Raw genomic sequence first — 16,415 nt, forward strand, 5'->3', positions numbered from 1 at the left:
TGAGCCCCATGCTGGGTGTAGAGATTAGTTAAAAAAAAGAAGTAGAAGAAAGAAGAAAGAAGAAAGAAGAAATTTCACCTGAAACTGATGTTACACTGTATGTTAAGTAACTGGAATTTAAATAAATTAAAAAAAATTAAGTATGGACTGGAAATGTTAAACATTTTCCTCTGGGGAATTACCCCATTGCTTCTAAAGTTGGACTGTCCTTTCTTTTATTCTAACACCCCCTCATCACCTCCAGTTTCTATATGGCTCTTAAAAATTGCTCTGGAATTGGGGCGGCTGGGTGGCTCAGTTGGTTAAGCGTCTGCCTTTGGCTCAGGTCATGATCCCGGGGTCCTGGGACCCAGCCCCGCAGGGAGCTCTCTGCTCGGTGGGGAGCCTGCTTCCCCTCTCCCTCTGTCTGCTGCTCTGCCTACTTGTGCTCTATCAAATGAATAAATAAAATCTTTTTAAAAAATTGCTCTGGAATTAATTCTCAAGTATAGTATGAAATAGGGATTTGAAACGAGATTTATTTTCTTTTCCAAATTACTGACCAGTCTTACAAGGAGGATACCAGGGACGGCATCTCTAATCAGCTGAACCATGAAGCCACGTCTTATGAAACACGAACAAGGCTGGCTGAAGTTTGGTGGAATTAACAGTTTGGCAGATGACGGGAGAAGCAGCAGATGTCACATTGTTAGGCGCCCCTGAATTATTTGTTGCAGCACCTTGAACTTTGTTTGGCACAAGGTGCTCAGCTACCTTCAGTGGCTGGTGAGGTGTGATGTGTGAGTCAGGGTTTGACATTATGGGAACAGTCCTAGTGAAAAGATTTTTTAAAAAGGTCTGGGAAAAGGAGGGGGGCACTGACGGGGCCCAAATCTGGTTTACGTATCATCTGTAAGAAATATGGTGAACCCAACACTCTGGGATTAGGAAGAAATCTTTAGAGGTTTCTGCCCTCAGGCAAGCTATGCCAAGTGTTGTCACAGGGTAAGCACCTCCCCGACAGGCTCGGGCTGCCAGGTGTCACTGTTCTAACTGCGCAAGACTGGAGCGAGACGCATTTGCAGACAGGAAGTGCGCCTGGTGGTTGAGGCCAAGAGGATGTTTCCAGAAAATGGCCGTGGATCCAGAAAGCCTGTGTTCCTTGAATTCTGAGTGGATACAGGGACCCATAAGAACCGATGAAAAAGCAATCATCTACGGTCCTGGGCTTTGAAAAAATCACCCTGATTATTTCCTGTACAAATGCTTTCTATGGCCTACTCCTACCTGAGACGAAAGTGCCTGATGGGAGTGTAGGCAGGGGGCAGAGTCCTGGTGAGGAAGAGTGAGAACAGCCAGGGCAACCAGAAAGTAAAGGCATGGTCGTTATCACACAAATGCAGTTAGAAATGGCTCCCTGCACACGCTGAGCCAGGCTCTCCGTACAAACAGCGGGTGAATCTCCTCAGACAGAATCCTCACTGCACGCATGATGACAGGTTCACAGGCCTTGCTCAGGCAGACCAGAGGCAAGGTGTTGTTCAGGATTTCAGAGGCCAGGGGTGGGCCAGGGGGAAGGTGTCGAGGAGGAGAGAGGAGAAACAGACGTTGAAGATACAAGTCAGGGAGTGCAGTCTTGGGGCGGGCACCAGTCTGAGTCCTGCCACTCAGGCAGAAACCCGTGTAGATAAGGTGGCTTTGCAGGAGCTGTCCCGTCTCTGCCTGGTGACAGCAGGCAGGCCTACAATGATAAAGCTGGGCCGGCCCCCCTGCGTTCTGGAAACAGAGGTGGGGGTGGGGCGAGGCAGAGTGGTGAGGTGGGCAGAGTGGCACAGGCCTCAGGGGATCCAGACAGGGATGCCTGGAGGGACCCTGGGAGTCACCTAAGCTCTCTGAGCTGATGTCTTCATAGGGGCGACAGTCCCACCTGCCCCAGATGGTTGAGGCTATTAGAGCTTCGGTTTAAAGTGCCTGCCACGAACCCTTATGAAGAGGACAACTCCACCTGTGACACATTCCGCAGGCGGGCGGGATCCCGGTTCATCTGACGAGTGGACCAGAAGGAAATGGGACCGGTGGGCACTTGATGGGGACAGAACCGAGCCAGCCTGGTGCCCAGTGACAGTTCACTTGCAGACAGGCCTGGCTGTGAATGTGGCTCTCACCTGGCAGAGCATGCCCTTCTCAGGACCCCGCCTCCCAGGCACCCAAGGACCAGACCGGAGGGGCGACCACTGCATGGCCACCCCTCAGAGTGGCCTTGGTCACCGTGACGATCTGAGTGGCTGGTGCTGGGCCTGGGTGGGAGCAGCCTGGCGGTCACAGCTCCTCCTTGTTGCTGTCGAGGGCCTGGACCGGAGGCCCTGGGGCCTGGGAGCCACCCAGAAGCCCCCGGCCCCCGTCCTCACGGCGCCTGCCCACAGTGGCATAGTCCCGCAGGAGCCCGCTCTCCACTCCGTGCCGCCGGAGGCTCTCAGTCCCCATGAGTCCCTGTGTTCTCAGGTACCCCTGCTGGCAGAAGGGCGGCAGCTTCTGGTGTGTTAGGGCAAACAGGAAGCAGGATTCTACACAAAAGCAAAAGGAGATGAATCAGTAAGACAGAGAGGTGTGGGGAGAGGTGCGGGAGGCGGGGATGCCGATGCCCCGGGGCCTCACCCAGTGCCCTCCACCCTTTGACCCTGGGGGCTGACTTTTGTGGGGATCTCACATCTGACCTGAGTAGCCATGGATCTCGCCCCTCCCTGAAGTTCCAAGGAGGGTGCCCTGGCATTCTGAAAGAACAAGGCCCCAAATGGAAAGCAAACCGCAGAAATGACTCAGCTCCCAGAGATCTGGGCCCAATACGATGCTCTGCAGGGAGCCAGTCCCCTGGGAGCTCAGCCACTCAGGAGCAGACCCTCAGCCTTCTCTTCTGGAAGCTGGCCTGGCTGGGGCCGGGAGCTCGGTGGTCAGTCCTAGTTTGAGGTCAGAGCTGCCTGCAAGGCGTTATTCCCTCAGCAATCTCTGGGTTGCAAATACAGTGTGCAAAGCACTGTTGTGAGCCCTGGGGGGGGGGGGGGGGGAAAATTTTGTTGCGCGGGTCAAGTCGGCTCTATCAGGAAGCAGCTGTGGGTATTCATTATTCAGAAATATGAAGAAACCACCAGAACAGCCAGAAGTAGTTCCTTCTGGGACTGAGGGTGGAAGTGAGAAAAAGTCTTTTAGCTAAGTGCTTATGTAACTTTGACTTAAAGAATAGAAAAGATGAAACAGATATGGGCTGTCTTCTTGGGGCTTTAGAGACAGGAGGGGAAGGAGCGAACGTCCAAAAATTGTCTTGAGTCTTTTATTTCAAAAAACCCTGGCACCTTACAAAGGATGTTGTGAGGCTCACATGGATGAACAGGCTGTAAGGAGCCACGCAAATGGTACTTCTGACTTTCTGACTTCTGGCCCAGACGGCCCCTGGCGGAACAAGCCATGACAATCCTTTCTGAGCAGGGAGGACCACAGGTGCGGGAGGGGGGATGGGAGAGCGGCAGCAAGGTGGCCTTTTGGCAAGCACCACCTTTTGATGACGTATATCACCCTTTTGGTGGGGGCCCGGGGGCGGGGGGGCAGAGAAGCCCAGCAGAATCCGGGGCCAGAGCTAGCAGCCGCACATCAGCTAAGGGTGTGGAGGAAAGCCCACTCTGCCAGCTGGCCCTGAGTCAGGAGGATGCTTCCGAGCTGAAGGCAGGGACGCTCGGTGGCTTGCAGTGCTGAGCAGTGCCTAGGGAGTGGGAGCCAGGAAGCTCTAGGGCCTGGAGGATGAATTCACTGTGGCCGTAACCCAGGGTGGGATACGCTCCCTAACGCAGCACGGCCATCTTTGTGCACTCCTGAAACCTCCAGAAACAGGCAGGGATTTTGTAGCTGAGATCTCTAGACATGCATTGTGTCATTTCCTGGGCAAGTGTGCAGTCTGCGGAACACTAGCACTTCAAAGTTGCCCACCCTTGGGCTACGAATTTACCTCTGAGCACCTCCATATATTTAGATGATTAACCTGCACTATGGTTTTAAGCCAGCTCTCTTAACAGATACGTTTTTATTTCCAAGTTGACTGAGGATGTCGCCTGGGGCTGAAACAAGGTCGCCTGCTCTCTGACCTGTAGGCCAGAGACTGACCATCTCAAACCTGATTTGATTTGAATAGTGCCTCACATACAACTGGTGTTCAACACATGTTCGCTGAACAGAAAAAGGTAGATATCCTAGGCAGTTGGGTTTTAAAAAAGACCAAAATGTGGCTTGTTTCCATCAGTTCTCCCTCCGGATCCTCAGACTTCTCTGTCAGAGCTACCTTCCAGTTCACCAATTCTCTCTTCGTCTCTGTCTAATGTGCTACTTTATCTTTAGGTTGAATCCCCCCCCTTTTTTAGATTTATTTATTTTAGAGAAAGAGAGCATGTGAGCAGGGGGGATGGGCAGAGGGAGAGAGAGAATCCCAAGCAGACTCCCCACTGAGCATGAAGCCTTGACACGGGGCCCAATCCCAGGACCCTGAGATCATGACCTGAGCCAAAATTACAAGTCCGATGCTTAACCAGCTAAGCCCTCCAGGCACCCCTAGGTTGAGTTTCTAGTTACACATTTTTTCATTTCCAGAAGTTTTATTTGGGTCTTTTTTTTTTTTTTTAAAGATTTTATTTATTTATTTGACAGAGAGAGAGACAGCCAGCGAGAGAGGGAACACAAGCAGGGGGAGTGGGAGAGGAAGAAGCAGGCTCATGTGGGACTCGATCCCAGAACGCCGGGATCATGCCCTGAGCCAAAGGCAGACGCTTAACCGCTGTGCCACCCAGGCACCCCTATTTGGGTCTTTCTGAATGCTGCCCAATTATATTTTTGATAATCTCTTTTCACATTTCTTTACATATTTTAGACAGACTTTGTATACTGTTTGTCACTATTACAATTCCCACCGTCCTTTTGGTTTGATCCAGCAGATTGCTGTTTCTGCTGACACTCTCTCGTGGAGGTTTGTGTCCTTATGTGTTAAAGCTTTTTGCTTGGGGGTGGGGGGTGGGTTCAGCTTACTTGGAACTTTATCTGTGGGAACTTTTTGAGCTCTAGTTTTTAAAAATTTTATTCATTTATTTGAGAGAGACAGGGAGAGAGTGGGGGGAGGGGCCGAGGGAGAGGGAGAAACAGACTCCATGCTGAGTGTGGAGCCCACATGGGGCTCAATCCCAGGACCCTAAGATCACAACCCGAGCTGAAACCAAGAGTCGGTCACTTAACTGACTGAGCCACCCAGGTGCCCCGAGACCTAGTTTTCTTTTATGTATATATGTCTTTCTCTAGTTTTATTTATTAAGATTTTATTTATTTATTTGACAGAGAGAGAGACAGCCAGCGAGAGAGGGAACACAAGCAGGGGGAGTGGGAGAGGAAGAAGCAGGCTTCCAGTGGAGCAGGGAGCCCAATGCGGGGCTCGATCCCAGGACCCTGGGATCATGCCCTGAGCTGAAGGCAGATGCTTAACGACTGAGCCACCCAGGCGCCCCTCTAGTTTTATTTAGTTTTTAAAAGATTTTGTTTCTTTGAGAGAGCGCGTGCGAGTGTACACGTGTACACAAGAAGGGGGAGGGCCAGAGGCAGAGGGAGAAGCAGGCTCCCCACTGAACAGGGAGTCTGACTCAGGCCTTGATCCCAGGACCCTGGGATTATGACCTGAGCCAAAGGCAGACACTTAAGCCACTGAGCCACCCGGGTACTCCTGTCTCTAGTTTTAAACTTTGTTTCTTCACAGAAGACTTGCATTTAATTCTGTGATTTTTACACCATGATGACAGTGTGAAGTTTGGCCCCAAACTCCCATGAGTGAGGCTCAGTGGTTAGAAAGTCTCAGGGGAGGTTTTCCCTTTTTCTACCCAGAGCCAAAAAGCATGAGTCTCCACCATCTCTCTCTTGAGAGTATTTTGTCCCAGTTGAGCCACTGGGATCTAAGCTGAAGTGCAGTTCTCTAAGCAGACCTCCCAGCGTGCTCCAGCCTCACCTTCCCACCCCCAAGTGCTAGTCAGTCACCAGGCTCTAGGCTACTACTGACGACTGGCAGATATCCCAGATCCAGCAAGGGCTTTATACTTCTTCTTAGAGTTCCCTTTTTTCCCCCTGCCAGTTCTTTAAAAAATGACATTCTATTTAGCGACTTCAGGTGTGCTGTGCTGGGAAGGGTCTCTGTGAACATCTCGTCTACCCTGTGGATAACAGAATTCTCGGGCATGGGTTCTAGATATGAATTCTGAAAACTCCACAGGGCATGGATCTATCTGGTCTTTCTTCAACCTCCAGCTCAGTCCCTTTGTCCTTCTAGGAACTTAGGTTACCTGCATAGAAGCTTCGCAAATCGGTGTCCAAACAGTTCTCCAGAAAGCGCCTCAGAGGCAAGATATGCCCCACCGGGGCGGTCCAGTCCGTTAAGAAATCTTCCACGATGTGGTGGATGGCCGTGGGCCGAGGCAGGGCCCAGTCAGCAGGGCGGAACCTCACCTCCTGCTCTGTGGGGAGGAGAGGGGGAGCCGTGTCAGAGCCTGGCGGCTGGGCCTCCCATCCTGGAGCTGACAGCCCAGTTCCCACACACCCCAGTGCTTCCCTCGCTCCCTCATGCTCAGCTTTCCTGACACACTCCGTGCTGGGCAGCGGCCAGCCTCTTCAACAGCCACCCCTGTGTTTGCACAGCTGGCATGAGGAAGAGGCTAGATCTGTTCCTTGTGGTTTCAGAAAGCGGAAGCAAGACTCATCACTTGCACTCGGTGTCTTTCTAAGGCGCGCCTGGACTGAGGTCTATTGTGACTGCTTCAGAACTGCTCTTTCTGTGAGGAGACTCAGAGGCTTGGCACCGAAAGAGGCCTGAGAGCTCACCTAGTCCAGCTTCACATCTGGTGGTGGGGGGCTCCCTTCTGTGGCGTCCCAGGCTGACGGCCATTAAGCCATGATTCAACCATCCGTGTACTGGGAGACTCGACTTTAGGGGTGACTCATTCCACTGTTGGGGGGCTTTGACTAGTAGTCACTCCTGATTCTGAATAGAACCCTGTGTTCCTGTCACTTCTACCTGCCGATATTACCTCTGCCTGTTTTTAGAGCATCCCCTTCCAAGTGACAGCCCCTTAGTTTCTAAAGCAGAAGTCGCGCTCCCCCGGGGGGGAGGGGAGGTTCATCTACTGGTAGCTACTGGTGCCAGGTACCGTGCTGGTGTTCTGTTTTTTTTTTTTTTTTTTTTTAGATTTTATTTATTTATTCGACAGGGATAGAGACAGCCAGCGAGAGAGGGAACACAAGCAGGGGGAGTGGGAGAGGAAGAAGCAGGCTCATAGCGGAGGAGCCTGATGTGGGGCTCGATCCCATAACGCCGGGATCACGCCCTGAGCCGAAGGCAGACGCTTAACTGCTGTGCCACCCAGGCGCCCCTGGTGTTCTGTGTTTTTTAAAAAAAGATTTTTTTTTTGTTTACAAGTAATCTCTACACCCAAAGTGGGACTTGAACTCACAACCTCGAGATCAAGAGTCGCACGCCCCTCTGACTGAGCCAGCCAGGCGCCCCACTCTCTGTGTTATCTACCTCATTTATCCTCACACAATCCTAGTGTTATCCCCATTTCTCAAATGAGGAAGTGGAGGCTCAGAGAGTTCAAGTAATGGTTCCAGGCCACACAGCAAAGAAAGTACAGCCCGAGGAGACTGCCCAGCTTTTCTGCACTTTTTAGGTTGCAGGCCTGTTTCAACCACTTCTAGCTCCATTCCCCATTCCCTCTGAGAGTCAGTCTCCAGGTCCCCTCCTCCTCCACCCTCGGCCTCCTCTGGAGACACACAGCAAGCCTGTCCCTCTTACTGTGTGGTGCCCAGAGGAGGTCATGACACTCCATGTGTGGCCCGCCCAGGTCATGGTATATGCCCGAATCTGGGAACATCATTTCTTATTCCTGGACCTTCTATCCCATATGGTTTCTGGGCGGAGTCCCCCAGTGTCCTCTGTCAGCCGGGTGAGTTGTGTGAGGGCTTAGTGATGACAGGTGAGAGACCCAGGGTCCGAGCAGTGCCCAGCTCCCGGAAGCCCACGCTCGGGGGACAGCAGAGGCCTGGCTCACCGGTGGGGAGGTGTCTGTAGTAGTAGATGACGGGATGGAGGAAGTTAGACTGCCAGGCGTCTTCCGTGTGCCCCACAGACCGGTCATAAAAGAAGACATCCTTGTCAGGCCCGGAGAAATTTCTGCCATACTCCATGTTGATGACAAAGAGCCCATGCCTGGCCTTCCTTCCTGTGATGGTCTCCAGCTGAGCCAGCATCTGCGTGGGGAACTCCTCCAGGTACTCAAATGCCATGGCGTTCCTGGGGATAATGGCAGTGCAGGAGGGCCAGACCCTCAGTGTTGTGGCAGAGGTGAGGGGGGCGTGTGCATGCGTGTGTCTCTTGTACAGTCAGTGTACAGCCTCTGGTCATCCCCACTTATCTCACTTTACCCTTAACTGTCACAGTTGAGCCCTGGCTTACACTGGGACAGATTCCAGAAAACTCTGAGCAACCTGAAATGTAGTTGGGGAAAGGGTGACCCAGGCTGAGAGAACAATAAGAGAAAAGCCCTGGGAGGGAGTGACTGCCTTGGTGTCTTCGAGGGACAGGAAGGAGGCCTGTGTGGCTGGAGTGGCCTCGGGTGGAGGGGCAGGAGAGGGGCTCGGGGCAGGCTGAGGAAGGCTCGTGTGTGCCCTGATGGCCCCCGGCTCCTGGAGAGCACTGAGCAGAGCTGAACGTGTGTGACCCCTGTTTTGAGAGAACTGTCAGGGTGCTGTGTGGAAAGCAGACTGTGGGGCAAAGGTGGGAGGCCACGGTTACTTCAGGTGAGGGATGCTGGGCGCCCGGACCAAGACGGCAGTACTGGGGCTGGGAAGAGGAGGTCCGATTCTGGACACAATTTGAAGGCAGAGCTTACTGGGTTTATGGAGAGTCTGAATGTGGAGGATGGGAATGGAAGAGAGGAGTCAGGATGATGGGATATTTTGCGCTGGGTGCTGTGAATTCCTTGCATGTCCCTGAACTTGGTGTATGTGGCCCTCCCCGATTTTGGGTCAGGCTGCTCCCCCTCTGACTGGGGGGAACCCCCACACACACCCCACTTCTCACCTGCCACCTGTCCTCAGAGCGCCCTCACCCACAACCCTTCTCCCTCCCTGCTCTGCTGGGTGTCATCTGTGATCTGCCACCTGTCACTTAATTGATAAGGAGCCAACATGGTCCTGGCCCGAGGGAGCCCTTCGGTCCGCACTGGTGGTACGCATCACTGAGGTTTACTGCTCATCTGCTTGGTGCCAACTGCAGTCTACCCGTGACTTGTACTCCTGGCCGCAAGGTGTGATTCTCCCCATTGTGCAGATGAGAGAGAGGCTCAGAGAGGCTAAGTACTTGGCCCAGGTCATGAAGGTAGAAAGTGGCAGAGCTGGGATGCACACCCGGGTCTGTCTGTCTGCCTGAGGAGCTTGTGATGTCGATTTCCCTGAGGTTTCCCCGGAATCAATCCCCTTGCCCCCCCGTAGGCTTCACCTTAGGAGGGACCCACGGGGCCCCTCCACACCTAGTACAGGCAGAGAAGAGCTAGGACAGGGTGAATGGGGAAGCCGGGCTACTCACTCCTTCAACAGGACGACGTCGGCCAGCACACCGAACATCTGGTAGAGCCCAGAAGCCTCGTTCACGCGCCGGACGATGGAGCTGGTCAGCTGCGAGATGGGGTGCTTGGTGGAGGGCCAGGCGACGCCGTGGTGGCGCTGCTCCAGCAGGCGGTGAACAGCACGCACTGAAAGGCCAGAGGGAGGGACAGCACGCTGCCCTTAAGATTTGATCTTCACCACACGGACAGTTGTCCGGTCCCCATCAACTTCCTGGAACTCAAGACATGCTTGTATGCGTGGCACCAGGAGGCGGCCTTTGGAGCGGGGTCAGCGAAGGCTTCCTACTAAGGGCTGAATGGACAGTGTTTTGGGCCCTGCTGTCTGGTCGGTCACGCTACTCAGTTCTGCTTCTGCTGTGAAAGCAGCCCCGGATGGCAGCTGCAAGGCCGGGCGTGGCCGGCTCTGGCTCCAGGGCAGAGTGTGCCTGGCTGGCTCTAGGCCAGCCGCACCACTCCTCCCAGCGGCTCTGTCCGCCCCGGGACCCGCGCCTCCCTCTCACCCTGCTCCCCTGCTCCCCTGCCCACAGTTCCCCTTTCGCTCAGACCCCCAGCTGGAGACCCCTTCAGCGCCCCCTCTCCTTCACCACCTACGCCCAAACTGTCATGAAGTCCAGATGACGTAAGGGCAGAAAAGCGACAGCTGTCCCTCTGCACAGGGTCAAGGAGCGACACAGTTACTGGAGTCTGGGGAGGGGGCCCTGACGAAAGGGGCTACCATCTTGAGAGAGCCTGGCCCATTCTGAGAAGCAGGTGAGGGACCAGGCTGGAAAGGTGAGCTGGCCCGGGCCTGGCAAAGCTCGGACTGCCATGCTGAGGGGCTGGAGCTGTCCCAGGGGAGGTGGGGAGCCGCGGACAGTGGCTTAAGCTGTAAGCAGAGGAAAGAGAAGATTTTTTTTTAAGGAAAGGGTGTTTCGGCAGGGACCATGCGGCTGGACGGGAAGCCAGAGAGACCTCTGGCGGCAGGAAGACCCACCAGGAGAGACGAAGAGGCTGCAGGTCGGGAGATGGTGGCGGGTGGGCTGACTAAGATACAGCAGGGGGATGGACGGGCTGGGCGTCCAGAATAACCGTCCACGCGGTTATGGTCTGTGCCCTTCATGCTTTCTCTTCTGTTGGCTTTCCTCTACCTTACTGATGCTTCTGGTCTCCCCCGGGGACTGCTTCCTCAGGTTGGAGCAGGATGAGTGCGATGTGCACTGTGACACTGGCCCTCCCTCACCCAGCAGGGCCCTCTGCTCGTCGGACCACAGAGTGGCCAGCGCCTGTCCTCCCAGGACTGTCACCCACGTGCCCAAAGCTCAGTGGTTGGCTGTGAGCTTTAGGGTCAGACACATGGATTCAGATGTCCCTTCTGCCATTCACTGGCTGGGGGACTTGGGGGAAGTTACTTAAGTTCTCTGTGCCCTAGTTTCCTTATCTGGAAATGGAGCAGAAATGACAGGATGTGCCTCATGGAGCTGCGGTGAGGATTCGGTCTCGGAGCTGGGGAAAGATCGGGGGACAGAAGGGAGCGGGGAAGACGGGGCAGCATCTGCCAGGACAGCAGGCGCAGGGCGGGAAACACGCACGGGAACAGTGATGAGGATTTCTTACTGGGGAGACCCAGCTAAAGGGACAGACTCTTCCATTCTGGGGCGTGTGTGTGTATTTGATCTGTGGAGGTTCTGGTTTACAGAGAGCTCGCACTCGCTCTCTGGGTTCCTTCTCTGACCACGCGCACGGGACATAAAATACATCGTCTGGAAATCAAACATGGTTATTTTTTCCTGCCAAATGGGAAGGACAGTAAAATGCAAAAATGAGCATTAAGCCAATGGGAGTCATCAAATTAAATACAGGACGCTCTGGTGTTTGTGGCAAAATCAACTAACTGGCCTGTGTAACACTCGCCACGCGGGAAAGCACCCACCCAACAGCCTGTCCGGAGTGCAGAACATTTACACCCTCAGAACCAATGTAATCCAGCTGCAATTTTTATGGAAATTTGTGGGTACCCAAAGAATCTGTGCATGATGCTTCACAGCTATAAGGTCCCCAGGTATCGTCTTAATCCTTATGACAGCCCCGCGAGGGCGGACAGTTCACCCCGTTTACACCTCTGACGCCACGCTCTGGAGAGGTTACGAAGCCTCATCTCTCAGACCACCCCGCTAGGATGAACCCCCATGAGCACTCCTCAAGGTCTGCCTTCTTGTCAACACCTGCTGCTTGACTGGCACCGGGCTTAAGCATGTGACATGCCACCCCCAGATGTACTTGCTCTCACTCCTTATCTGACGCTTTTCTAGATCTATCCGCAGCCCACGAAAATCTGTTGCCCTCTGTCCCAGATGGGGAATTGAAGACAATCGACTACCGACAAGCACTCCCCTGAAGGGTGCTGCAAATCAGGTGATGTTTACAAACCCTGGGGATGGTTCTCTCTGCCGGGCTCACCTGTGTACCGGAATCCATGGATGAAGCCACCGGCCGACCTCCGGTAATCCACAGAGTGGCTGGCGGTACCCAGGACAAAGAGACCCCGGCTTCCTTTGGACTCATAGCTAGCTTTGACCAGCGGGTACTTCTTGCTGAGCTCACCCCCGGAAGACAGTCTGAGGGACCTGTGAGTGCAAAGGGTTGATAATGAAAATCACTACTGTGTAACGAAACACATACTACGTGCTCCACGCTGAGCTAAGCGTACGACCTTTTTTTTTTAAAGTTTTATTTATTTATTCGACAGGATAGAGACAGCCAGCTAGAGAGGGAACACAAGCAGGGGGAGTGGGAGAGGAAGAAGCAGGCTCATAGCGGAGGAGCCTGATGTGGGGCTCGATCCCATAACGCCGGGATCACGCCCTGAGCTGAAGGCAGACGCTTAACCGCTGTGCCACCCAGGCGCCCCTAAGCGTACGACCTTTATAGTGCTTATCACACTGAAGGCACACCAGGACCCTAGGAGCCGGGTGTGATGATCTCTGTTTAACAGACGGAGTAGCTGAGGCTCGGGTTGAAGATGTGGTGGGTCAGGGACAGAGCCAGGATTCAAGCCTGACTTGAGGCTAGGCTCTGGGCTCCGGCTGGGCCCTGGGGGACCTGCTGGGACGGGGGGGGGGTCTACTTCAGGCCCTCAGTTTCTCCTTGTCCGCCTGTGCCTTGGCCAGAGGAAAGTGAGCCACTGGACGGATTCTCTCATACCGAGCCTTGCCAAGGTACTGGGGCAGCAATGTCTCAAGCAAAGCAGTTGAGAACACAGTTTTAAGTGAAGTTGGCAGCTACCATTCTAGGAAGCGTACAGTATATGACAAGTACGTTGCCATATTAATCCCCATAACAGCCCTGTGAGAGAGAAACTCTATGATCCCTGTTTTAGTGATGAAGAAAGTGGGCACAACCTGGTTAAGCGACTTTCCCAGAGCCTGTAGATTTGGTCCGTAGAGAATCTCAGACCGACCTCAGAACCTGTGTCCTTAGCCGCTATGCTACGCTGCCTTTTGGCAAGTTCCCCTCCTTATTCTGCCTGAGCTCCCATTCCCCTCTCTTGGGAATGCAGATGACGACCCACTGTTGTTGCTACTCCAGGATGGAGGGCCTCTGGGCCACCTGTCCTTGTGAGGACAGCGAGCTCACGTCCTGGGCGGGGGACCAGGCGGCATCCACGTCCACTCTGATGGCGCCGTCCTGAAAGCCCTGCCGCTGGCCCATGGGACGGTGACTCCTTTTGCTGGGGAGGTGTAAGAATGGGTTTGGAAAGTGATCCCAGCTCCACCCCTGTGTGGACTCACTTGTTGAAAATGGAGAAGTCGAAGTTCCAGCCTAGGCAGCGGATGACCCGGTCGTAGGCCACGCGCATGGCAAAGTTGTCGTTGTCATCCTGGGGGAGGGTGACGGCGTCGGCACTCTGGTTGCCTTCCTCCAGAAAGAACTTCAGGGTGATGTGAAACTTGCCCTCACGGTCCTTCACGACAGCCAGATCTGTCAGGTCGGACTCGAGCAACCCGTCCAAGGACTTCAGCTGGTAAGTGTCCAGGAGGCCATTGTTGATGGCCCTGGGCCCAAGGGGAACACGAGGAGAGAGAAAGGAGTCTGAGCAGGCACAAGGAGACTCAGGGGAAGGGGCGCTTGTTCCAGTGGGGTCGGGAATGGCTTTCGAGGGGGCTGGCGGTATGGAACCCCCAAGCAGCTCGGAGCGTACCTGAGGTCTCCAACGTAGTGGGTGGCCCACGACAGCCGGACCCGGGAGCGGCTCAGCATGTGGATAAAGTTGGTGACACCCAAAATGTTCTCTGCCGTCTCAAAGGCAGAGTTCCCACGCCCCAGGATCAGCACATTCTGACCCTCGAAGTCCTCGGGGTCCACGGACACAGACTCGTACCCCTCCACGTATTCGGAGCCAGGGAAGTCAACCTGGTTGGGGACCGACAAACCAGTGGCCACAAGGAGCACGCTGCAGGGAGGGGACAGACGGAAGACGGCTCAGTTTCTGAGCTGGAAGATCATGACGTGAAAATCACTCCCTGCCCCACTGCCTGGCTCGCCCGCCTCCCCCAGGCTGCCGGCTCCTAAAAAAAACCACAGAACACCCGTTCATTCATCGGCGTTTACTGACCTATCCCAGAGTATCTGAAAGACTTCACCCTTTCCCCTCCCGGGCCCACTCCAGTGGACAGTCTCCTCTACCCTGTACTGGGATGATGACAAACATGGGAATTAATCCAACTCTCTGAGAAGGGAGTACATGAGAAATTGAATAATTCCCCTAATGCTGAACGCAGCAGTTAGGCCAAGTGTTGCCCTCAATGGTGAAAATCAAACTTGGCGGTCCACTTTCCCTTTTCTGATGGCCGGGCCGATGCAGGAATTCTGTCTCAGGCTCCTAATTGAGTGTTTCCTGCATCATCTCACTGCCTAAAGCAGCCCTGAGTTGGTGTTATTTGGCCTGCTTTACAGGTGACTAGACACGGGCCCTGCGGGCCAATGGCCTCCCAAGCTCCTACGACAGCAGAGCCAGAATCTGAAACCAGATCAGCCTGATTGCCGAGTCCTGCCCTTCATACTGGTGGGCATTATAGTCCTGTGTGGGGCAGCCAGGAGCCGGATCCTGCCGGCCTGCAGAATGGTTTGATTACAGGTGGTTTGGAAAACAGAACCGCATGGCCGGTAGAAGACATTCGCGGCCCCTGTGGCTCCTTGTTTTCTGACCGTTGCCCACCCAGCTCAGATCTAACTCCCCTAGGCTGTTGCCCTGCTGTCTAAAATGCAAGGGTCCCAAGCTGGCACAGCCCTTCTTTCCCTGGGGCTGTAACAAGCAAGGAGCAAGCTGGGCCTCCGGCGAAGGGCGTGAGAAGATAACTCCCGGCACCTGCCCGGAGCCAAGCGGCAGCCTCCGGGCCAGGGAGGAGGGAGAGGCAGTCTGGTGTAGCAGAAAGAACACAGGCTTCGGGGTCAGGAAGACACAGGCTCAGATTGTGTGACCTAGCACCAGTGACTCAACTTCTCTGGGCCTCAGCTCTTCATCTGTAAAACGGGGATCAGTGAACTGACCCCAGGGTCCTTGTGAGGACCGAATCAGGGCAGTACCGTGTGTGACTCTGAGTTTGGGTTGTCTACACAATCTTTAGCTTTCACCCAAGCCAAAGCAATCTAACACTGATTGCTGGCAGCTCTGCCTGTCGGGCCTCCCGCGCTAGTTCAGTTCTGAAATCCCACTGAGCCCATCTGACGCTTGCTGGTCATTTTTCCCAGAATGTCTTTAGAGGAACATTAGTTCTAGGAGATGCTCTTCAGAAAGGGCTTTGCGGGCACATAAGCTATACGATGCTGAATACTCAAGGTTGGTGTCACAGTGAACATGACAGATGTATAAAATCTTAAAAAAAAAAAAAAGAAAGGACCTCATTCTCTCATTTCTTCCACACCTCCCGCCGACCAAGGGGTGCCAGCAGGTAGGCTCTGGGACAGGTTTCTTTTTTATCTTTTTTTTTTTTTTAAGATTTTATTTATTTATTTGACAGAGAGACAGCGAGAGAGGGAACAAAAGCAAAGGGAGTGTGAGAGGGAGAAGCAGGCTTCCCGCGGAGCAGGGAGCCGGATGTGGGGCTCGATCCTAGGATCCTGGGATCATGACCTGAGCGGGAGGCAGATGCTTAACCGCTGAGCCACCCAGACGCCCTCTGGGACGGGTTTCTTACCTGCACTGGTGTGCGTGGCCCATCTGGTCGGTCAGGATGAAGTAATGGCCGTTCCAGGCCTGCCGGTCCTTGTCCAGAGTGACGTGGGCAATGGTCGTGTTGTACAGCACGTGGAGCCCCAGCCGGTCCGCGAAGTCGCCCAGGTAGCGCACCATGTCGCCCGCGTCGGGGAAGTAGGCGCGGGAATAGTGTCTGAAGAGCAGCCGGGGGTCGTGGCTGAGCAGAGAGTTCCAGTCGTGGCGCAGGTTGAACTCGGCGTTGGCCTTGCCCGTGTGCCGCTTGTTGATGCTGATGAGCTTGCGGTGGCGCGGGTAGCGCGTGAAGAAGCTGCCCGGCCGCGGGGCACGCTCGAACACCGCGTAGTCCCTCCCGGCCCGCTGCAGGAAATAGGCCATCTGCAGTCCCGCGGGCCCGGCGCCCAGGACGCAGTAGTCCCGGTGCCGGGGCGCCGAGGTCTGGACCGGGCGCAGGCACAGAGTCGGGTGCAGGGCGAAGGTCAGGAGCAGCCCCGGCGGGCCCCACAGCCGGGCCACGGCCGAGAGGCCCATCCTGCGGCAGACCACGGATGTGAGGC

At 54.6% G+C, this 16,415-nt stretch overlaps 1 protein-coding gene across 2 annotated transcripts in view; it reads right to left on the reverse strand.

Moving 5' to 3' along the window:
- Positions 1–498: 498 nt before the first annotated feature.
- Positions 499–16,415, reverse strand: part of FOXRED2 (FAD dependent oxidoreductase domain containing 2) — an 18,126-nt gene continuing 2,209 nt past the window's right edge. The window contains exons 2-9 of one of the 2 annotated variants that reach the window (XM_040637474.1): positions 15,842–16,408; positions 13,846–14,097; positions 13,436–13,699; positions 12,105–12,271; positions 9,629–9,794; positions 8,094–8,335; positions 6,333–6,503; positions 499–2,543 (exon numbers count right to left, since the gene is read on the reverse strand). In XM_040637474.1, coding sequence (XP_040493408.1) covers positions 2,299–2,543; positions 6,333–6,503; positions 8,094–8,335; positions 9,629–9,794; positions 12,105–12,271; positions 13,436–13,699; positions 13,846–14,097; positions 15,842–16,389 — 2,055 coding nt within the window. In that variant the 5' untranslated portion in view covers positions 16,390–16,408 and the 3' untranslated portion in view covers positions 499–2,298. The remainder of the gene's footprint in view (positions 2,544–6,332; positions 6,504–8,093; positions 8,336–9,628; positions 9,795–12,104; positions 12,272–13,435; positions 13,700–13,845; positions 14,098–15,841; positions 16,409–16,415) is intronic. The other variant, XM_008705756.2, reaches the window with a different exon arrangement.

Source organism: Ursus maritimus, unplaced genomic scaffold (assembly GCF_017311325.1).
Source record: "Ursus maritimus isolate PB19 unplaced genomic scaffold, ASM1731132v1 scaffold_21, whole genome shotgun sequence".
Taxonomy (NCBI): domain Eukaryota; kingdom Metazoa; phylum Chordata; class Mammalia; order Carnivora; family Ursidae; genus Ursus; species Ursus maritimus.